The sequence below is a fragment of the Convolutriloba macropyga genome, chromosome 11 (genome assembly GCF_964194025.1).
Source record: "Convolutriloba macropyga chromosome 11, txConMacr16.3, whole genome shotgun sequence".
Classification (NCBI taxonomy): Eukaryota; Metazoa; Xenacoelomorpha; order Acoela; family Convolutidae; genus Convolutriloba; species Convolutriloba macropyga.
This window is the reverse complement of record NC_134478.1, coordinates 4,578,346-4,603,059: the sequence shown is the minus strand read 5'-3', so window position 1 is coordinate 4,603,059 and position 24,714 is coordinate 4,578,346. Positions and strand designations below refer to the sequence as shown.

Sequence of the window (24,714 nt, the reverse complement as noted above, 5' to 3'; positions counted from 1 at the left end):
TTCATCAGGAAAGGGGCGTCGAAGCCATTAAAAACCATAATCCATGCCTTTTATAGATTTTTATATGTTCAATTCAGCCTTATTTTGGGCTTCAAAAATGTAAAAAGTGAATTTTCAATAACGTGAGAATGTGATAAAACGAGAAAAAACGTGAATAAAGTGCCAACACCAAGAACTCAAAAACAATCTAGTATCAAAGCCGGAGAAACATAACCTAACGCACAAAAAATTTAAACTTTAATTCAGTAGAAAGAAGAGGATGAGTTTTATGCCAGCTTTCTTTAGTGAGAATAGGTGTTGCGGCTGCTCAAGAACCTCAACGGAGCCAAAATAAAACAGCCTGGGATAAGCACTGATGGTCATTACGTAGCACCAAATGCCCCAAATGTATTGTTTTTGGCCATTAATTATCAACCAAAGTATAACAGAATAGATAACTTAAGAAATTTAACAATAAATGACAAAATATTGAAAAATGCTAATATTGCACAATATAAAAGCTAAAAGCCACACTTCCGGGTTTGATGCCATAACGTTCGTTGGGTCCATGGATAGCTTAGATGTTACCCTAACCTTTTGCTATAACCTCGGATTGCTCTGGTGCTCCCTTCCAAAATTCGTGGGGAGGGGGTACCAATTTTCGGTCCCATCTTGTAAAATTTTGTAAAACTTTGACAATTTTTGAGTTCTGACAAATTTCATGTTTTTTCAGCTTCAAATGTTATTTCTTGCTGTCTGATTGCCTTTTTCGCTGATTTGAAGTGACACCAACAATAGGTAACAATTACACAAAAAAAAAGAGAAAAAAGGGCTAAACTAATTCTTACTTTTATGTTTTTCGATAACAATTAATTTCAAAGTCGTGAAAACCATTATCTAAAAAACTAAATAAAGAAATAGGTTCGTTTATTCGTCCAAAGGAAGCACTTAAAAGCTTTAATTATTTAGAATATGTCTGACGTCTACAAAAAGAGCGTCGAATTTGAGTAAAAATCAAAAATTAGTTGAATTTTTTGCAAAAGTCCCTTGGCGAAGCCAGTAAATTAAAAACAAAAATTTTAAGAACATTAGATTTTTTACGCTAGCACTTTCCCTCGACGATAATAATGTCATATGTTACCAGTAATAAACGAAAGTAGGTAACAAAGAGGCAAAAAAGAACAAAATAGTTAATAAACTTTGTTTTATTTTTAAAAATCATTGTTTTCAAAGTCATAAAAGCCATCAGCTCTCTACTCAAATCAGAATCTATGCCCCTTTATTCCTTCATAAAAGAACCAATGAGATCTTTCAAAATCTAGGAAATTTTGGACGATTAAAAAGACAAAGTAAAAACAACAGTTTAATACAAATGTCAAAATTCAATTAAATTGATCGAGAAAGGGGCGTTGAAGCCGTTAAAAACCATAATCCATGCCTTTTAAGGATTTTTATATGTTCAATTCAGCCTTATTTTGAGCGTCAAAAATGTAAAATTGAATTTTCAATAACGTGATAATGTGATAAAACGAGAAAAAACGTGAATAAAGTGCCAACACCAAGAAATCAAAAACAATCTAGTATCAAAACCGGAGAAACATAACCTAACGCGCAGAAAAATTTAAACTTTAATTCAGTAGAAAGAAGAGGATGAATTTTATGCCAGCTTTCTTCAGTGAGAATAGGTGTTGCGGCTGCTCAAGAACCTCAATGGAGCCAAAATAAAACAGCCTGGGATAAGCACTGATGGTCATTACGTAGCACCAAATGCCTCAAATGTATTGTTTTTGGCCATTAATTATCAACCAAAGTATCACAGAAAAAATAACTTAAGAAATTTAACAATAAAAGACAAAATATTGAAATTGCCAATATTGCACCATATAAAAGCTAAAAGCCACACTTCCGGGTTTGATGCCTTAACGTTCGTTGGGTCCATGGATAGCTTAGATGTTACCCTAACCTTTTGCTATAACCTCGGATTGCTCTGGTGCTCCCTTCCAAAATTCGGGGGGGGGGGGGGTACCAACTTTCGGTCCTATTTTTGATCACTTTTGAGTTTTGACAAATAGTAAATGTTTTAGCTTCAAATGCACTTTCGTGCTGTTTGAAGGCTCTTGTTGTTGATTTGAAGTGGCACCGACAATAGGTATTATAATTAGACAAAAAAGAGCAAAAAAGGGCTAAGTTAATAATACCTAATTTTGCCCTTTTGTCTCTTTTACAAAGCAATATAGATAAATCAGTTCCTTTATTTGTCAAAACAAAGCGCTTGAGACTTGTAATTATTCAGAATATGTCTTACGTCTACAAGAAGGGCGTCAAATTCAGACAAAAATCGAAAATTAGTTTGTTTTTTTTTTGCAAAAAACCTGTGCCAAGGCCACTTAATTCATAACGAAATTTTTTAAATTATTAGTTTTTGTACACTTGCAAATTTAATTGAGGACAATAATGTCATATGTGACCACATCTGACCTGTAATAAACGAGACTAGGTAACAAACAGACGAAAAAAACAAAATTTTAAAGATGTTATTATTTATTTTTTTTAAAATGTTTTCAAAGTCATGAACACCCTCAGCTACCTACTCAAATCAGAATATAGGCTCCTTTTACTCCTCTATAGAAAACCAATGAGATCTGTCAAAATCCAGGAAACTCCAGACGACTAAAAAGAAAAAGTAAAAACAACAGTTTGTTACAAATGTAAAAGTTCAGTTAAATTCGTCGAGAAAGGGGTTTGGAAGCCGTTAAAACCATAATCCATGCTTTGAAAGATTTTTTATTGTTTAATTTTGAACGCCAAGGTGACAAAACGAGCAAAAAAGTGAAAAATGGTCCAGTGCTAAAAAAATTTTGAAAAAAATTTAAAGTCTAGTAGTGTCAAAGCTAGAAACCATAACTTAACGCGCAGAAGAATTGAAATTTTACTTCGGTAGAAAGAAGGGGAAGAAGAAGCTTTCATTCTTTGCTGACACTAAGCTACAAGATGACCAAATTAAGAGAACAATAGTGGCAAATTTCAATAAACCATTGTTTTTTGCAAAAGGATTGAAGTCTTGCAAGTAATGAAACCAGATACATTATTTTAGGTCCTCTGCTCATGAAAACATTTAGAGCTAACAACACTGAGCTTTGATTTGAATTGTTTTTTCTTTAATAATATGAAGAAGATCTTTTTTTTTCAAAAAAAGACCGATTAATGGAGTCCGAATTGTTGTTTTTTATTGCAACTGTCAAATATAGGACCAAAACCAGCTTTACTATTGCTGGTCGTCCAGTGAGAACACTCTATTGTTTCAAATGTTATAGGTCTCGATAAATTGTTAGTTATAAGATCAAAAATAAGTGCTGCGTTTTTGATAATCGTAGGTTGAAAAATAATTTAACAAAAAACATCAAAAATTTAATTCCAGAATACTCTCAATGAAGTGGACTAGCTCCTCATTCAGTTTACAAAGATTGTGATAGTTGTTATTATGTGTTTACTTTCGGCACGATTAATCAAAGTATACTAAAGTAATTCATATTGGGCAATTTTTGATGACAAATGCTGAATTGTGAAATATTTAGCCAAATTTTGGGCCAAAATATTGAATCAAAATTTTCAGCGATACTTTTTGTCTGTAAAAATAGAATCAACAGTAATAATGTTAACAGCAAGTTTTAGCAAATTTGACATTATGTAAGGTAAAAATTCGGGAAAATGTGTATAAAAATATCGCAAATCGGTCTAATATTCACGAAAATTTAAACCACGATAACTCGCTCAAGAAAACGAAATTCAAAAAAATCTTATTCATTCCTCCCCCCTCAAGAGGGGGAAGGAACATAGTTCTTACATAGTCCCCCCCCCCCCCCCCTCAAGAGGGGTCAGAACAATTAGTTTCAAACCAACTCGTTCAAATTCGTCAAATTATTTTGATTGTTATTATAACGGCACCATCGCTAAGCCCTTCATCAACGAAATAAGGAGCCCGAATCTGCCGTAAACTTTGAGAATTAATGAGCCATATGGAACTTTTTTCAATCGCACAACCATTTCTAGTAACATTGATTTTTTTTCTACTATTTACTATTCATTTATTTACTATTTACTATTAATTTTACTATTCACATTATTTGCTACCGATCGGATGCAGACAGCCTTGCCATCTATTCAACAGTTGTTCATGCTAATTGTTATATGAAGATATGTCAGAAATAAACGGAAAACAAATTATTTGAAAGATATTTTTCCAGCCCAATCACAGAAATGATTTAGCAGCCCGGTTTCTGCCTTACCATTGCAGTTTAGTATAACTGGCATTATTTCGTGTACTCATTAAGCGTTGAAGTGTCCTGATATTACAATTTGTGGATGTCACAGAACAGAAAGAAAATCAAAAACCCGGGTCGAGGTTTGGCGGTAAATTTTCTTAAGAAATGTTGTGAAATGCGGCGAAAGAAACTAATTTTCACCGCGTATTTCGTACATCTTTTTGCGGTGAACGCGGTGAATCGCGGTGAATTATTTATTTTCACCGCGTTCTCAGTATTCTTACAAAAAGCATCTACCCTACACTGGTTCGAACTTCTGACCTCATGCATGCCTTTAACTGCTTATTCTACTGCGCCATCTGTCACGTACCTCGTTGATATTTCTTGTGAATTTAAGGCAGATTGAGGAAACGTTGGAAAGCAAACGCGGTGAATTTTTTGTAAGAAATGCAGTAAATTTTGCGGTGATTTTTTGTAGGAAATGCGGTGAAATATTTATTGTCACAGCATTCACCGCAATCACCGCATTTCTTACAAAAATTCACCGCATTCACCGCATTTCTTACAAAAAATTTACCCAAAAACCTCGACCCGGGAAGCAATTGCAGTATAATAGTCAAAGCTAATGTTTCACAAGAGCAATGGACTGAAAAGTTTAAAACTATTTTATGAAAAAATTCGGATCTTCTTGTCCTTCATAGGACGCTTTTTTCGATTTTTCTTCAGTTGTTTATCATTTAAGCACCATGGTCAAAGTTCGCTTCTAAAAGCTGAGTCATGAACCAAGCTTGACTTTAATCATGTGAAAAGATACAGTGAAAAGATTTGTTATTGACCAACTTTTCAGTGATTTTTTCTTGCAAAAAGTAATAACAAGAAATCATGAAAGTTTTTTTTTGAGATTGAAAATAAATACAGTGCTTTAGGCGCTCAAACTAACTTAACTTGATAAGTTAACTTTCTATACGCCACGAAAATGGAAAACTCAAGGGTAGTTTAAGGTCTATTATTGCTTCATTGGTGGTCTCAGTTTAATTTTTCTTGCGTTTGAAGTCAATGAACTAGCATTTTTTTCTCATGCGCTCAGTTTATTTTTCAGTTGAAAACGCATGTTCAGCTCAAAAGCGATCTTCGCTAAAAACAATCATGAAAAGTTATCAACGACCAGTTTTTAAGACAGGTAAGAATCATAAAACAAAAATAATTGATATGAGGCGATTTTGGGACCCCCCATCTCCCCCAAGGAAAAATCCCACCTAATTCAATGTTAATATGGTGGTTCATGTCCGTTGAGTTTTTTTCCTAGATCTATTTAAAGACCGGATCTATTCTGTCCCCCCACCCCCCCCCCCCCCCTCCCCCCCCCCCCACCTTAATGACCATAAATCTTTTATGGCCCCCAGGCGCACGTGCTATTCTCTTACATAGTAACGTGCTATATAACAACATATAATTTGTAACTGGGTGTCATAAGAAACAGTGGGGGGGGGGGGGGGGGGACAGAATAGATCCTAAAGACCCAAGTTTGAAGCGCACAAAATTCGACATTGTGTGATCAGAATCTGGGCAGTGTGTGTCATTTTTCGGACATGAAAGGGAAAATATTGAGTTTTTTCAAGTAAAAGTGAACCTGATGTGAGAAAAGAGAGTAAAAATCCGTAAGGCCACGTGACCAAGTGTCCAATTTTGAAGAACCAATCAGAAGATGCCAAGTGTCCATGTCGAGGGTTGAGAGTGAAGAACACGTTGATTATCAGCAGAAGTGACCTTAAAAACATTTTAACCTATTGTTAAAATTGCCTGAGTGACTTGTGAGGAAAATAGGACCCTCCCCCCCCGCTTAGTCGGTGCATACTATTTGCAACCCCGAGACGCACGTGCCATATTTTCACATAATGATTTACTATGTAATGTGACGTGCTGTATAACTGGGGTGAGAATAAGGTACTGGAGGGGCACAAACGGAAAAGATCCGGATAATAATATCTTGGTGCGATAACTTAGAATGTAATAAATGTATATTTACACGTCTTGCAAGACAAGTTTACTTGGCCATGACTTAGCGACCCGTGCGGCTTGATATGAAACTTTCACAACCAAAAATGGGATTAAATTATCAACACAATTATGAAAAAACATGCTAGTAAAAAAGTGCTAATTTTTAATCGGATTGTTCAACTAAAAGATCATGGGGAATAAATAGGGTTTATGGCATTGGATGTCACGGCACATTGGATGGTTATTTGACATTGGGTTAATTGTCATGGAAATTTTCATGACAGTGTTGCCAATCATAGCCAAAAAAAGTTATGCATCACAATTGTTTCCTCGGCCGTATTAGTGGTTTTTTCTAACTAGGTCTTACGAAACCCAGGCTGAGGTTCCAGACGGAAGCAAGTATTTCCAGACCGTCCTATATGGAAAGTGCCTATGTCCAGACTTTCGGGCGTTCACGAGATTTTTGTGCGTTTATGTCATGACTTTTGTGCGTTCACTGGACTTTCGTATGTTCGACCGATTTTTGTGCGTTCATCTCCAGACTTTTGTGCGTTCAACCGACTTTCGTGTGATCAAGCAATTTTTGTGCGTTCATGTCCAAACTTTCGTGCGTTCAACAGACTTTCGGGCGTTCATGTCCAGACTTTCGTGCGTTCACGAGACTGTCGTGAGTTCATGTCAAGACTTTTGTGCGTTCACCCGATTTTCGTGTGTTCAACCGATTTTTGTGCGTTCGTGTCCAGACTTTCGTGCGTTCATGTCAAGACTTTTGTGCGCTCAACCGAATTTCGTGTGTTCAACCAATTTTTGTGCGTTCATGTCCAGACTTCAATGCGTTCAAGAGACTTTCGGGCGTTCATGTCCAGAGCTTCGGGCGTTCACGAGACTTTCGTGCGTTCATTTAAAGACTTTTGTGCGTTCACTCGTTTTTCGTGTGTTCAACCAATTTTTGTGCGTTCATGTCCAAACTTTTGTGAGTTCACGAGACTTTCGGGCGTTCATGTCAAGACTATTGTGCATTCACCCGACTTTTGTGTGTTCAACCAATATTTGTGCGTTCATGTCCAATATTTCCTGCGTTCACCATACTTTCGTGCGTTCATGTCCCGACTTTCGTGCGTTCACCAGACTTTCCGTGCGTTCATGTCAAGTTGTTTGTGCGTTCAACCGACTTTCGTGTGTTCAACCGTTTTTTGTGCGTTCATGTCCAGACTTTCGTGCGCTCACCAGATTTTCGGGCGTTCATGTCCAGACTTTCGGGCGTTGAACAAACTTTCGTGCGTTCATGTCAAGTTTTTTGTGCGTTCATCCGACTCTCGTGCGTTCAACAGACTTTCGTGCGTTCATGTCCAAATTTTCGTGCGTTCACCAGACATTCGTGCGTTCATGTCAAGTTTTTTCTGCGTTCAACCGACTTTCGTGTGTTCAACCGTTTTTTGTGCGTTCATCTCCAGACTTTTATGCGTTCAACCGACTTTGGTGTGATCAAGCAATTTTTGTGCGTTCATGTCCAAACTTTCGTGCGTTCAACAGACTTTCGGGCGTTCATGTCCAGACTTTCGTGCGTTCACGAGACTGTCGTGGGTTCATGTCAAGACTTTTGTGCGTTCACCCGATTTTCGTGTGTTCAACCGATTTTTGTGCGTTCGTGTCCAGACTTTCGTGCGTTCATGTCAAGACTTTTGTGCGCTCAACCGAATTTCGTGTGTTCAACCAATTTTTGTGCGTTCATGTCCAGACTTCCATGCGTTCAAGAGACTTTCGGGCGTTCATAACCAGAGCTTCGGGCGTTCACGAGACTTTCGTGCGTTCATTTCAAGACTTTTGTGCGTTCTTCCGTTTTTCGTGTGTTCAACCAATTTTTGTGCGTTCATGTCCAAACTTTTGTGAGTTCACGAGACTTTCGGGCGTTCATGTCAAGACTATTGTGCAATCACCCGACTTTTGTGTGTTCAACCAATTTTTGTGCGTTCATGTCCGAAATTTCCTGCGTTCACCATACTTTCGCGCGTTCATGTCCCGACTTTCGTGCGTTCACAAGACTTTCGTGCGTTCATGTCAAGTTGTTTGCGCGTTCAACCGACTTTTGTGTGTTCAACCGTTTTTTGTGCGTTCATGTTCAGACTTTTGTGCGCTCACCAGATTTTCGGGCGTTCATGTCCAGACTTTCGGGCGTTGAACAAACTTTCGTGCGTTCATGTCAAGACTTTTGTGCGTTCTTCCGTTTTTCGTGTGTTCAACCAATTTTTGTGCGTTCATGTCCAAACTTTTGTGAGTTCACGAGACTTTCGTGCGTTCATTTCAAGACTTTTGTGCATTCACCCGACTTTTGTGTGTTCAAACAATTTTTGTGCGTTCATGTTCAAACTTTCCTGCGTTCACCATACTTTCGTGCAATCTTGTCCCGATTTTCGTGCGTTCACCAGACTTTCGTGCGTTTATGTCAAGTTTTTTCTGCGTTCAACCGACTTTCGTGTGTTCAACCGTTTTTTGTGCGTTCATTTCCAGACTTTTGTGCGCTCACCAGATTTTCGGGCGTTCATGTCCAGACTTTTGGGCGTTGAACAAACTTTCGTGCGTTCACCCGACTCTCGTGCGTTCAACAGACTTTCGTGCGTTCATGTCCAAACTTTCGTGCGTTCAACAGACTTTCGGGCGTTCATGTCCAGACTTTCGTGCGTTCACGATACTGTCGTGAGTTCATGTCAAGACTTTTGTGCGTTTTCGTGTGTTCAACCGATTTTTGTGCGATCGTGTCCAGACTTTCGTGCGTTCATGTCCCGAATTCCATGCGTTCACCAGACTTTCGTGCGTTCATGTCAAGATTTTTGCGCGTTCAACCAACTTTCGTGTGTTCAACCGATTTTTGTGCGTTCATGTCCAGACTTTCGTGCGTTCAACAGACTTTCGGGCGTTCATGTCCAGAGTTTCGGGCGTTCACGAAACTTTCGTGCGTTCATTTCAAGACTTTTGTGCGTTCACTCGTTTTTCGTGTGTTCAACCAATTTTTGTGCGTTCATCTCCAGACTTTTGTGCGTTCACGAGACTTTCGTGGGTTCATGTCAAAACTATTTTTCATTCACCCGACTTTTGTGTGTTCAACCCATTTTTGTGCGTTCATGTCCAATCTTTTGTGCTTTCACGAGACTTTCGTGCGTTCATGTCAAGACTATTGTGCATTCACCCAACTTTTGTGTGTTCAACCAATTTTTGTGCGTTCATGTCCAAACTTTCCTGCGTTCACCATACTTTCGTGCGTTCATGTCCCGACTTTCGTGCGTTCACCAGACTTTGGTGCTTTCATGTCAATTTTTTTGTGCGTTCAACCGACTTTCGTGTGTTCAACCGTTTTTTGGGCGTTCATGTCCAGACTTTCGTGCGCTCAACAGACTTTCGTGCGTTCATGTCCAGACCTTCGGGCGTTCACGAGACTTTCGTGCGTTCATTTCAAGACTTTTGTGCGTTCACCCGTTTTTCGTATGTTCAACCGATTTTTGTGCGTTCATCTCCAGACTTTCGTGCGTTCAACTGACTTTCGTGTGTTCAAGCGATTTTTGTGCGTTCATGTCCAGACTTTTGTGCGTTCAACCAACTTTCGTGTGTTCAAGCGATTTTTGTGCGTTCATGTCCAGACTTTCGGGCGTTCATGTCCAGACTTTCGTGCGTTCACCAGATTTTTGGGCGTTCATGTCCAGACTTTCGTGCGTTGAACAAACTTTCGTGTCAAGACTTTTGTGCGTTCACCCGACTCTCGTGCGTTCAACAGACTTTCGTGCGTTCAACCGACTTTCGTGTGTTCAAGCGATTTTTGTGCGTTCATGTCCAGACTTTTGTGCGTTCAACAGACTTTCGGGCGTTCATCTCCAGACTTTCGAGCGTTCAACAGACTTTCGTGCGTTCAGGTCCAGACTTTACTGCGTTCACCAGATTTTCGTGCGTTCATGTTCAGACTTTCGTGCTCTCACTGGACTTTTGTGCGCTCATGTCCAGATTTTCGTGCGTTCACGAGACTTTCGTGCGTTCATGTCAAGACTATTGTGCATTCACCCGATTTTCGTGTGTTCAACCAATTTTTGTGCGTTCATGTCCAGACTTTCGTGCGTTCAACAGACTTTCGCGCGTTCATGTCCAGGCTTTTTTGCGTTCAACAGAATTGTGTGCGTTCACGTCCAGACTATGCACAAATAACCACAAAATCACTACCGAAATTTGCCTATCGGTGAAAAAACAAATTCTTGTGATTGTGAGAGGGAGATGACAGTTCTGAAAACCCCCCAAAAATTCTCACTCTTAATGTCATCGTCTTAACGTCATCGGGTCATTGTTATTGAAACTCAAATTTGAATTTTTCTACGAAACGTAGAGAAACTGCGATGGCAAAAAATAATTGTTGTTAAGTTCGTCTGACTTACCAAACCTGCGACCAGTTCCTAGCAACTATTTGCATTTGAGTGACGGCAAAGCAGACTGAATCGTTGTCAGGGTATCCGAACAACCCGACCAAGCACGTCAGAAACGATGATCCAAAATCCGAGAGAACTATCATCGAAATGATCCTTCTCGCGTTTGTCTTAAGAGGTTCGACTATAAACGGGGTAACAATTAGGAAGGGTGCGTGAACATACGTGAACATACAGAACCATGTAGTCAGGTAGGGCGAAGGGAAAGGTTCCTCCTCCAAATTTGAGAGATCATAGAACAGATTTTGGTCACAAGGTTCACCTGTTGTCATTTTGGAATGACCAATTTTGACAACTTAACTGGATGCTAAGCTAATGCGTGATTTAAGTGCCCGAGTTACTGAAGTTGAATTACAGATTTGTGCGATTAGTTGTACTTTAAACTTTTGAAGATGGGCAACGCTTTGAAATATAACAAGAACTTAATTGAGAGAAAACTTTAATGGGAAACTCAAAATTGAAGTTTATTGTTCACTTTCAGTAGGTCATGTTATTTCAAGATTTGATCTCCGTAAATGACGCAGTAGATGACACTTAACAGTACAAAGCGAGAGCTAAAATGTCACGTTAGCAGGTTAATATCTCAAGTTTTAGTATTGGTCAGAATTCTAGAAATATGGCATCGGATTAGATAGAAATTAATTAATTTTATTTTAGGTCTAATAACCTGTCCAGTTCTTAGATTTCTTCGTTTTTGCACTGTTGCGATTGAATGCTTTGCGTTGCTTGAAACCCCTTTTATAGGTGGAACTATTTGCTTGAAAAAACCAGTTTCCATCAACCAATTAATTTTAGGTATAAAGGTAATGAAAAGTATCCCCTAGTAGGACAAATAACGGGAAATTTATAAGTATTTATTAATTTTCAAATTTGAATGCTCAATTTATAATTTGTTTTCTAACTTTGTCTCACAGAATGCATAATTTACAAAAAAATACGAATTCGAAAAACTTTTTTTACAACAGCACTTTAGTCTTTAATTGAAGTTTTTTTTTATTTGTAAACATGAATCATGGAGCCGAACTTCCAGATGTTATATTACAGAAAAGTATTGTTTACTATATATCCTGAATTTCTTCGAAAACTCGGGTTGAAGTGCAAAAAGACCACTTGACAGCACGTTTTAGCAAAGCAAATTAGCTATTTAAGTTGAACTTGAGTAATTAGGCAAAGAAAAACGATTTTTTTTTATATAAAGCGAACGAGTAAAAGTTGGTCCTCGAATAATTGTTCAGACATCACTCAGTGCGGGTGGGGGGGGGGGACATTTTTTTGGTGATAATGTTCACCTTTGTGATACCTCTCACTGTGGAGATATGTAATCGAGCCACGAATGCGCTGTAGGTTATCTAAATTGGTTCGAGCCGCGAATCCAATATATTACTAAATTGTTGGATTACCACTTTTAGTTTTACTCTGCACTAGTTCTACAATTGTAGTTCTAATTCAGTGACGTGGAATTCCTTCTCGAATCCAAATAGGATTATTCTGACTGCAAAACTGAGAAGATTAAGAATAACTGAATTAAGAAGAATAAGTTTAGCGAATGAATAATAAAAAAAGAGGGAAGTGTGAACAACTTTAAACTTGACTTATTAGTCGGCGGTAAAATAAGTATAAGTGAAATATGATTAGGTATGGTTTTTTCTAAGGCAAGGACAAACTTAATATAATTTAGTACAAATCCAATGAATCTGGTACAACCGTACCACATATCCTCGTCTTCAACAAATTTTAGACTGCATAAGTGTAAAATTTATGATAAAAATAACATATGTACTGGTTAATCTAAATAGTAAATAAATTTGAACAATAACTATCCAACAGATTTAATGCACAGGAGGTGAGGCGATTAAGCAAGAGAAATTAAAGTTTAATGTAAATCCATTGCGTTTACATTGATCAGTATGCGTGAACCATAAGTTAGTGCGCAATTGAGGAGCGAATCCAATCCTTTTCATAAAATTAAATGCGTTGTAATAGGTAACCAACTAAAATTTCAGAACTGTACATCAAACAAATTTACAAATAAATAACAACAATGAACAGAAAAGATCGCGCAATTGTGGCACAATTCCAGCTTTAAAGTAAATAAATGACAAGAGATGAACAATATAAATTCAAATTAAATGAGTGCAAGAAATTATGTTTTAATGGCATAACTTTTGACAAAGTCTAACTTTGATTCTCAGCGTCAATGACGCTCATGCTTATCTCCCTCGCATAATCGTCATACTCATACTCTTCCGGGGACAAAGTACCGATTAGGGGAGGTGCGGGAGGGCTGACTACTGGCAGCTCAAAAGACGTATCAGGTGCTGGTGGTTGGAGTGCCTCTTCTTGTATTACCGTATTGATGACGGGATTAGTGGTGGATTTGTGCCACTTTGGCACAGGAGAAGAGTCGTCACTAACCGAAAATACCGAACTTTTGAAGCCAAAATAATCTGGGGCCTTTCCAGTTCGTTTCGCTATAGACGTGGAAGGCGAGGTGGTTGACGAGGTGACTGATGACGCAGCAACTGATGAAGCATTAGAGGTGTTCAATGTAGAGGAAGACTGAGGTGATCTGTTCCTCCCTGCTTGAGGCTTTTTAAGCTTGCGCGAGGACATGGCTTTTGAGATGTTGCTGTTTGCGGACGAGACTCCAGAAGCAGCATCAGACTGAGTAGGTCAGTGTCTGATCTTGATTTCCCCCGATGTTTCTTTTGAAGATCTTTGGTGTGCTAAGCAATCTTTTCCTCAGTGGTCTTATCGTACGGGAGAGGACGTCGTTGGGCGTACTGCCAAAGGTCAGTGTTTCGCTCGGCACGAGTCCTGAAGTTGGCAATATCATTATTCCTTAATCGAGCTTCAGGGACTCCGGGTTCCTTGATTACAGTTGTTGTGGGCGAAGTTCTCACAACAGTGCTACCTGGGGCCAATGTCTCCCAGAGTCCTCGGAGGTCCCTCTTTGACCGCTTTGAGACTTTGCGAGCTAATTTAACTTCTAAAGATCGTTCTGACCGCGGTATCGGGTTGTTCAATTTGGGGTGCATAATAAATCGTGATATAGATTTACTTTTGTCCCCATTATAGCTCCGCCCTGCGTCCACTTGCGCTTTTTGCATCGCCTCCTCTGTAAGTATGTCACTGCGATCACCAGTCCTCCAGCCGTTGTCATCTAGCTAGTCCTCCACGGGAACTGTGTCTGCGTCAATATTAGTACAAGGCTTGCACTGGGCCGCTTAATTGAGGATCTCGCGGTGCATGTATGGCCAGAACGCATACTGCCCAAGGGTAATCATACCCCAGCTGTCAGGGTGGGTGAGGTGGAGACTTTCGAGAACAACGTCCTAAATTGAGTGTGGTATTGCCACACGTTCGTCTACGCAGACGCAGCTGACCTCACGTGTAGGTCCCTTCAATAGGAGAAAAGATAGGGGTTCACCTTCTTGCATCGTTGTGCGTCGTTTTGAACGATACAGTCTTGTACTTCTTTGAGCACTGCATCCTTGCTCGTTAAGACAGCTAGAAATCCTTTAGTGAACAACTGCGTGAGGTTGGTCTCGGAGACCTCTTCTTTGGAGAGTTCAAGGTTCGGTGAATTTTGGCCGTCGTTGGAGGAGTGCGTTGAATTTACTGCCGAATTCGGCGTTGACTGAAAATTTACCCTACTGTGGGCAGGAGGGATTTGAGCGTTTGACTTGGGGCTACTCATTATTGTGTTAGAATTTGAGTGTATTTGCGATATGTTTGTTTGCAAATTTGAATGAGCTTGGACTTGAGTTGAGTTTGTTAGCAGGTTAGAATTGAAGCGGATTTGTGCTGCGTTTGCAGAGTTATCAAGAAGCAACTGAGTTGTATGAAGAATAATGGCAGAAAGCGTATTGGAATAGTCTGTTGAGTGAGATGGATTGGCGCTGTTAAAGAGCTGTAATTGGCAGTTTTGCTGAGTGGTATTTGCATAAATTGCTGTCATAGCGTCACGAATGCGGGTAATTGTTGATACCGCAAATTCCTCATCGTATTTGTTTGTAACTTTTGCTTCTTGATTTGGTTGGCGAGAAATGTAATCTACCAGCCCCATTTTTGTGCCTGGTATATGTTCAATATTAAAGTCAAAGGGTAAAAGGTGGTCTACCCAACGGGTTAAACGACTATTATATGATTTGTTAGATCGGTGTTCTTTCATAAAAGAAAGTAGTGCTCGATGATCTGTGATGATTGTGAATGTTTTGCCAAATAAATAATATTTAAAGTATTCTACAGACCACACTACCCCTAATAATTCTAGTTCATTGATGCTGTAGCGTTCCTCATTTGAATTTAGGAAACGAGACGCGAATGCAACCGTATGCCAACCTGTCGGTGAACGTTGTTCTAATGCTGCTCCTAATCCAGCTCCAGATGCATTGCACTTGATCCAGGTTTCCAAGTGGGGATTATAGATCTGTTGCATTTGTGACTTTATTTTTAATTGATTGGAAATGGGCTTCAAATTCATCATTCCAAATAAGTTTTGTATTCTTTTTTTTGGCAATGGTCGAGTTGGGTGGCATAAATGAGACAAGTTAGGGATGAATTTGCCTGGGAAGTGAACTGAACCTAAGAATGATCGTAATTATTTTAAATTTTTAGGTGCTGTTAAATTTAAAATTGATGCTGTTTTGGTCCTGTAATGAAACGGTATGTACCAGTACCCTCACCACTTATAATATTGAACTTGCAATGCCTAGCCGTTTCTGGGTCTAAATTAAGTTGACTGTACACGTACTTCAAATCCAGTGTTGAAAAGTATGCTGTTTCATGTGACGCGTTTGTGTTCAGATTTTGTTGGATTGTGTCAATTAAGTTATCTATATTGGGCATTTGGTATTTAATTTCATGGATAGATTTATTCAGAATTTTTAAGTCTAGGGCTAGTTTAACTGTTTTATCCCTTTTTACCGTGATAACTATAGGTGAAATGAAATTTTTATCTGAAGAAATGTTTAATTTTATAATATGTTTTTCGGCAAGTAGTTTTTTAAGTTCGTCATTATCTAAGGGTTGTAAGTTAATTGGGACCCTACGGCCTATTTGATGTGTAGATAAAAAGTTTTTGTGAAACATAGATTTAACTGAGTGTTTTAATGATTTACCGATTCTTGAGATTAGACCTGGAAAATCAAATGCTATCTGTTTCTTGATTAAACATTGATTTTGATCAACAAATGCAACTTGTTTTGTTTGAGTGAGCGAAAGACCAAGTTGTGTGAGGAGATCTCGTCCGATTATAGGTCTATGGCCATTATCAACTACTGTCACATTGACGCCCGTGGCTATCCAATCATTACATTTGAGTGAAGTCTTGATTACTCCAATAGTTTTGATTAGATCGTTAGAGAAAGTTTTGAGTTCATCCATCTCTGGTGACTGTACCCAAAAGCTATCTTTACAATCCGACACTACTGTTGTTGCGAGGCTTCTATTAATTATAAAAGCTTCCCGAATCCACTAAAGCTTTTGTACTGGTATTCCCGATGCAAATGTTTAAATTCACTGGCTCGACTTCTCTAGTATTGTTATTGATGGAAATTGTAGCAATACAATTGTCATCATAAGCATCGTAATCTGAGTCATAATTTGCATCGTAAATACTATGTTTTTGGACCAATCTATCGACATTGTTAACCTGCTCTCCAACCGTTGCTGAAGTACCCACCGTTGCTGCCTCGGAAATGAAATCATCAACATTGTTTACTCTGGGTTTCGGCATGAATGGATGTTTAGGTTTTCTACCCATTTTCCCAAAGCGATTGGTAATTCCACAGTTTTTGTAATTCTTCCAATGGGCAGGGCAATTTTGTTGATGAGCGGCTGACCAACCATAGCCACAGTTTGGACAAATTGTAGGTTTCATCAATTGGCTCGTTGAAGGTCGCAATCTGTTTCAGAAGCCTTGTATGTTGTTTATAGATGTGGCCGTAATTTCATTTGTTGTCTGAAGAATGGCGGTTCCAGATATCTTCAACTGGTTCTGTATACCCGTCTCAATATTCATGGCCACTTCTAACGCCTTTTTAGCCGTTCTCGTTTCTTTTAGCAGTTCTCTTTGAATCTCACCGTCTTGCGTATTGGCTATGAAGACATCCCTAATGATGGTTTCTTCGTGACTTCCCAGATCGCAGTTCAAAGACAGTTCTCGCGGACAACCATAGAACTTTTCCACGGGTTCTCATTTTAATTGTTTGCTGGTTAGGAAGGTATAACGATTGAAAGTTGTTTTTCGTTGCTTTGTAAATACCTGGTCTAAACTCTCCCAAAGATCCTTTGTGGATACCCGATCAATCTGGATATTTGGTTCTTGAGAACCAAATTTTCGACGTCCTTCCATCTCGAGACTAAGAAAAGTCAGAGAAACAGCTATGTTGTTGCAAAACTTCATAGGCTTGTCACCGCACAATATCACTGCGACTTCGATTTTCTGACATCTTTTCAGCCATGCATTCTTGAGCTGCTCGTTCCTTGTTTTTCGATCTCTCTCACTCTGAGTTGTACTGTTTTCTACATTATCTTCGTAGATGGGTTCGGGAGGCAACGTGACTTTATTTTGAGGATCTTCGCGAAGAGTATCGACCGAAATACCTTCTTTTGCCTGGATAGCCAGTTTCAGCATTATCTTGCAACGGTCCCATCTTAACGGAGGTTCTAGAGTTGGTTTCTCCCAAAAGGGTTCAATTCCAAGGATTGCACGTTCTCTGATCGCTGACTACGCCATGTGATACCTCTCACTGTGGATATATGTAATCGAGCCACGAATGTACTGTAGGTTATCTAAATTGGTTCGAGCCGCGAATCCAATATATTACTAAATTGTTGGATTACCACTTTTAGTTTTACTCTGCACTAGTTCTACAATTGTAGTTCTAATGCAGTGACGTGGAATTCCTTCTCAAATCCAAATAGGATTATATTGACTGCAAAACTGAGAAGATTAAGAACAACTGAATTAAGAAGAATAAGTTTAGCGAATGAATAATAAAAAAAGAGGGAAGTGTGTACAACTGAAGACTTATTAGTCGGCGGTAAAATAAGTATAAGGGAAATATGATTAGGTATGACTTTTACTAAGGCAAGGACAAACTTAATATAATTTAGTATAAATCCTATGAATCTGGCACAACTGTACCACAACCTTTTAGTAGTTTACGTAGCCTTCGTAGTTTTCGGCCAATTTTTGATACTTTTGCCCAATTATGTTAACATCAGCGACACGTTCTTTCAATAGCGACACTGTTTTTGGTCTCATTGTGGTTTTTACTGTCGAACAGTTTTCGAATACATTGGGGGGCATCTTTTTTGTTTTTCAATTTTTTCTACTCTTTGGTAACGATGAGTCGTCAAATTGAAACCGTGATTTTGGTAGCACCAGAACACTAATGCGATTAAAAGAACGAATATCTTTGATGCAAAAATATCGCAAACAGCTTTTAAAGAGGGAAAAGAGATTTTAAATTAAAACATTTTTTGGATATTAGATATTGTTTTTGCATGCCACATTTTGACTGCTCTTTTCACTTAATCCTTCTTAACTTTTTGCACTTCAAATGCTTTATGCTGATATACTACACATGTTCTCATGATACCTAGATAATATTGTTTCAGTCGAATTTTGCACTGTGAAAAACTTTCATGGGCTTAATGTATAAGTTTCCCTAAAACATTTGCGATTTTTTCAGATTTACTCTTATGCGTTTTGAAGTTTTACTGGTATCTGTTGTATATGTTTGAAGCTAGGAAATTATTTTTGTCGAAGAGCGCATTTGTTTTTTCATTTCGCTGTCAGTCTTGCGGAATTTTGGTGAACGTTTGAGTTCTGCCTGTATTTTTTGGTCTTTTTGAGTTCTCATAACTAAATTTATTAATGTGGACATTTCAACTACTTAGAGACGGAAAAACGAATTATGAAAGCATTTTCAGTTAAAGGTTTTCAGTTCTTTTTGTCTTTGATGCTGTGTTTTGGCAAACAGTTAGTGAGTTTTAAGTCTATTAGTTGTTCTTTTAGTTTCTTATAGATCAGTATAATTAATGACAGGCACCAGCGGGCACAATTAACGTTATATAAGTTTTTGCTGTCAATAATTTACGGTTTTGATTGCTTGGACACAATGTGCTTTCGCTGTGCGTGTCTCTTTTTGCCTGTTTTCGTTTGATGTCAATAATTTACGCTTTTTATGACTTTGAAAATTTCACCTTCGAAAACATTAATCGATTCCTGATTTTGAACTGTCTGCTATCATTAGTTTTGACTCAATTACTATCTGGAAAATCACAGATCCCACAAAAAATGAAAATATTCAGTTTTTTAAATTTTCCTCAAATGACGTCGAAGTAGAAACTAAGTTTTTTTTAGAAAAAAAACCAGTATAACAGCCAAACTTTAAGCGTTTGTAGTCTTTTCCTTTGTTTCATAATAAAAACAGCTCTCATTAGATTTATAAAGCTGTATCTTGATGAAAATACTGACCAGAAATCCATTTCTTTCAAAAACCTTTAGTGATTATTTGACACCTGTCTTGAAATTAGTTGCGTTGTTGTTACTTGTGTCACTTTTTCACTTACTTCAATAGAGAAAAGATGTTTTTTATTTTCAATTACTTAAAGAATACTTTGAGGTCGTCTCTGATTTGAAACTGGGGTTATGTTTTTCATTGTAGGGTTACAATTTTCAACCTTTGGCGCCAGTACTTTTGTAAAATAATTTCAGCTTTTCGTTATCTTTGCTCGCTGGTTTTCAACAAATTCAATGATTTTGATGATTTGAAGATAAATAGTTGGAACTCGTACAACATAGTATAATTATTTTGACAAATTCATCATATTTTTTGAAGAAATTGGAGTGATCCTATGTCCAGATTTGTTTCTTTTTGCTATATTTGTGCCTGAAATGTTGTTCACTTTCTCGCAGACTCGCACGACCGTAAAAAATTGAACGTTCAGTTAAAAACTAATTTTTATTAAACTCCAGTATGGGACAACTTCTCATATTTTTTCTCAGTTGTATTCCTCGATTTCAGTTGCGACTATCGCAACAAGCGTTGAGAAATCAGCGACCGATTTGTTTTTGACCAAAACTGGCACTCTGCTGTTAAATTAGTGTCGTTGGCATCGTTGTCTGGTTTCGCTGCCATTAGTTTTAATGTATAAGGACGCGCACTAAATAACATAGGGATTAATCATGCTGGAAAATCAAAAAAAAATTATTCTTTGAAGGACTGTAGTGTTTAGAGTTTTAAAAAAGAAATCGGATTCAGAATCTCATTTTTGATGATCGACGAAAAAAGGTGTTTATTTGATTGATTTAATGTTCTTTTTTTGATCGAGCAATGTTAATAATTTTGAATATTTCTTCAACCAAAGGTGAAACGTGTAACTCATTTCAGTTTTTGGCCATTGTTGTGAAAGAACAAAAATAACCAGATTCGTATTAACCTCACTTCAAGTTTCAAACAAAAAACAGAGCAGGATTTACGTGCTATCATAATCAATTGGTCCTATCCCTGCATGATATGGTAGATAATTAAACAGACTGTCAAGATTTCTGTGACTTTTCGTTAATAAAAGCACAGCAATTGCAGGAAAAAACATAATCATCTTCGCATTTGGACGGAAAACGGGGAATTCACAAAAACAGTATCAACACAAGCAAGCGAAAGAAAACAAAAGAAACTGCATTATTAATGATAAGCCGTTCTAAATCTTAGGATTTAGTTAACGCCTTTCAAGAGGTTATAATTCAAGAGCTTTTTGGCACTCAGCCCAGCAGCTTTGAGACCACGCTTAAAGCTAAGCTTTGTTTTTTTTTAAAAAAAAAAGATTGGCCAATGAGATAAACCCACGTGCGCATTGATTTTTATTGAATGTTTCAGAATAACTATAGATCTAACATGAGACTTGCTTAAAATTTCAACTTTGGTGAGTTAACAATACCAAAGAAAGACAGAAACACAAAGATCGAGATTAGAGCATTATTTTGTACTCAACTTTTTTTTATTTTTTCCCGTTCTGGGGTTTTACCAACTCCATAGACTGCCTCCGGCTTGGTCGTACCCACAATCGTCTGCCTCTTCTCCAGTTCTAGAGTTTCTCCCGACCCAAAGAACCGTTCTGGTTGGTCATTCCCCGAAGTCCCAGTCTTCTTTTTGGTTTCTCAGGGGTTTTATCCAACCCAAGGGTCCCATTCTGGTTATTCGTTCCCCCACACTCCAGCCTTTTTCTCTTTATCTAGTGACGTTTTACGCAGCTAAATGCCCTTTTCTGGTTGGTCGCTCGCTTCTCCTGGGGTTTACACTAGGGACCCCAACGCCTCGTGTTCTTTCCGGTTATTCTTGGGCTTTATACAACCCTTCTTGTTCGTTCCACCAAACGTCGCCTTCTTTTTGGTTCTGGGATTTTTGGCCACCTCAGGGGCGCATTTCCGTTTTGTCGTTCCCCAAAACCAACGACTTACTTTTGATGTAGGTGTAGACGTGTAATTGCCGTTTCTCGCTCAGGCTTTTGGCGCACTGAATGCTAATCTTCACGGTGACATAATTAGCCTGAAAACTTTCCGTAAAAATTTTATTAAAATTTATTCGGTAAATAGTTCACGCAATCACCTATCGGATTTTCATTTTTGATCGTTCTCTTTGAATGAATGGATATTTCTTTAATGATTGAAACAAGGTCAAATACAAATAATAACGTTCTCAAGGAGAACTCAAACTCAACCATTTCCCAAGATGAGATAAAGTTACCTCAGCAAACCATAGGCACCTCAAAAGTCATCAGTTCAAATGAACAGAATTGTTTGGCATCTTCTGAACTCGGAAAGCCATCAGTTTTTATACTGATTATCCTATCACTGCTTTAGACTCCTCAGAAAAATCCTTTAGAGGAATCAGCAAATGAAATCAAAGAAATGCAGCAGAGGCGTAAACTTAGTCAATTGTTGGGTGCTAAGATACAATTCGAACAAGATACAATGGCCAGAGAAAGCAGTCACTTGAAGATAGACCTAAAACCTCAGAAGATTTATAATTTATATAAAACACAATTTATAGGAAACACATTAAATCTTTTTTAAGAAACAAACTTTTTACTGAACCATACTTGGTAGATTAACTTAAATTCCAATGAGATCGCACCAGCTCTTTCTTTGACGAAACTCCATCGACTGATCAAATTCTCCAAAATATTGTCTAAGCACTCGCTGAGACCTCTTGTTTTGTCAGTTCTAGTTATACTGCAGCCAATGGTACAACTCTCATCACCTCATTCCCATAAAATTTCCAGATACCCGTTGATCCCTGCATTGCATCACAGCAAAATTTCTCAACCGTCCTCAAAGGCGGAAATCTCTGAATTGATAGCAACCCCCTCGGTGATAACAACAACTTATCACCAACAAAATCAAAATTTCAGTAATTCTGCTAACAACACTTCTGTTACGCAAATGACATTTGTTTCTGCGTAAAATGCTCTAATTTCCCCTCGCTTTCCAGAATCCGTTCAAAATTGCATGCAGGTCTTCAATGTTAAAGATTTGGATAAAATAAAACAGTATTTTTCAATCTACTATTGAAAGAGCTCCATCGACACCTCCAGAAAAACTTATTTATCTACAATCATTATTTACAGCTATGACTGCATTGGCGATTTGAATACTTCAGCAATTCACCGTCCTCAGCAACATTATTTCGGGAATTCTGGGAAAATTTTATATGCATGCCTTGAAAAATGAACCCTTTAAATTCACCCAAATTGTGCCATCTCCAGAGCTACATTTAATTTTTCTCCTTCCTCTTCAACAATGGTGGATACCTTTCAAAAACTAAGATTCATTCCTGATCTTCAATCTTTTGGCTCAGGCAAAATTGCCTAATCTTATACGTCTTGAGCGCAACAAATGTGTGTTAGAGATTTCTAACAACCTTCTCTACCGATGTTCTCCAACTGGCTTCCCAACTACTGCAAAGTCTGCAGTGATTTGAATGCTAGCCTGCAAAATATTCAATCATGCCAAACACAATTTTTTTGGAAAAGTTTTTTTTACAAGTGTAAAAAACGTCAGCTTTAATTGGATAGAAAAATAATTCATCTGAACTGTCCACTAGCAGCTCTAACAGGACTTTAGCCGTTGAAGTCAGACAACATTTGGTGACAATTTGCACAGGCAATTAATGTTGTAAAGTTAAACTTAAATATACTAACTTTTAGGTCCATCTATAAAGTATTTGCAGAGAGTGCTCATAGAAAATTTCAATTATGATTCAACTGTTTTGGAGACCGCCAAGTGGAAAAATGGACACCCAAAAACATTTGGCCTAGCAGATATTTTGATATGAAACACATGACTCGATTGAAAGGTAGTTTTTTCTATTAAGCAACGCTCAAAACATGTAATGTGAAAAACCTTAAACGTACAAGGAACACTAGGGTTGAACGTTGTTCCAGTACAATTGAAGATTTGTGATAAAGTTTTGGATAATTATGTTTTCGTTGATTAGTAGACGGCAGAATCCATTGCTCCGTTCAATCTGAAGCTCAGAATAATTGTAATTGAAATAATGCCGACCAGTGGTTATCAACAACAAAAAAACTGAGTGTAAACCAGCTCTTCTTCAAATTATAGCATTACGAGGTGAGCAATCATTCTAACTAATTGACGAAGTAGCCGTTCCGCATTTCAATATGTCAATTGTTGGCTCCAAGAAAGTAATTGTCGTTAGTCATTCGTTAGAACATTTCGGCTATATATGCCTAACAGAAATTGAGTACATTAATTTGTCAATCATTCTCGTATTCAACAAACTCGAAGCGATACAATCACAACAACTTATTAAAGGACCCAACAAAGCCCCATGCGGCGTAGTAATCGAACTTGGTATGATAATTGCGCCGCAAAAATTTACTTAGTCCGAGGTGACTGCAATACAGTGTAGTTAACTCAATTAAACGGCAATCTTAAACAGGACACCAATATGTTCAAGATGGTCTCTGATTGGAAAACTGATAATTTAGTCATACCTTAATCCGAGATAGCAATGTCCAAAAACGTCAAAGCAAACATTGATTTTTTTGAAGGTACAACTAAACTCGTCAACTAAGCTCGTCAGCTGGAAAGAGAACAGCTTCGCGGAAAAACAAATTCATCGGCTTAACAATAAAATTTTCAAAACATCCACAACTCAAACATATATACGAAGAAACACTTCAGAAAGATTCAGAGATTGGATATGTCACAAATTGGTCAGTTCCCAGAGGAACCCAATGAAATGTCATTCCCTCTTCATTGTCCCGTCACTAATGACAGCAAACCCGACAAACTAGACCGTGCAGCTAATACATCAACTCTGTTCCAAGGTCAGTCGTTAAATAATAATCTTCCGAAACGTCTACATTTGTTGAGGAACCTCACCGATATAATTCTGAGATTTAAGGAAAACATGGCTGAGCTGTCCACTGATGTTGAACAAATGTTTATGCAGGTTGAATTTGCTCCTGGAGAGAAAATTTGGGCTTTTTTGTTGGACAGTGATAGTCGTATTAATACCTACAAGTACGCCAGTCACATATCGGGGGCCACAGAATCAGCCTGTTTTGCCTCAAAGGCTTTGAGAAAACGGCTCGTGACAAAACTTTCCTGATGCTCTCAAATATATTGAACGCAACATAAGGATGAGCTTCATGTTTCAACAAATTCACTCAAAATTGCGGAAAAAACTGCAGGGATTGAGAAATGCTTTATCCACAAGAGGTCTCAACCAAATTGATTTGAATTCAAACAGACGTGAACTTTCAATTGTATTCAAAACTGAAATCAGATTGCAATCAGACAACCCTCCCCTCATGACCAAAAGATGCTCGGTTCACAATGGAACCCCGCGTTAGACTGTCAGGTTGCTATGTAAAGGAAGGTAAGCTACTGAAAAAATTCAAGTTAGAGGCGAGGTAACTCAAAGATCATTAATCGTATTGGTGACGTCTATGCTTGAATTGCTTGGGTTCAT

At 38.1% G+C, this 24,714-nt stretch overlaps 1 protein-coding gene across 1 annotated transcript in view; it reads right to left on the bottom strand.

The window, feature by feature from the left end:
- The window catches only part of LOC142349344 (uncharacterized), a 28,776-nt gene extending 17,616 nt beyond the window's left edge, over positions 1 to 11,160 (bottom strand). Inside the window, exons 1-2 of the mRNA XM_075400824.1 lie at positions 10,652 to 11,160; positions 5,872 to 6,008 (exon numbers count right to left, since the gene is read on the bottom strand). Of these exons, the coding sequence (XP_075256939.1) occupies positions 5,872 to 6,008; positions 10,652 to 10,971 (457 nt within the window). The 5' untranslated portion in view covers positions 10,972 to 11,160. The remainder of the gene's footprint in view (positions 1 to 5,871; positions 6,009 to 10,651) is intronic.
- Between the last annotated feature and the right edge of the window lie 13,554 nt (positions 11,161 to 24,714).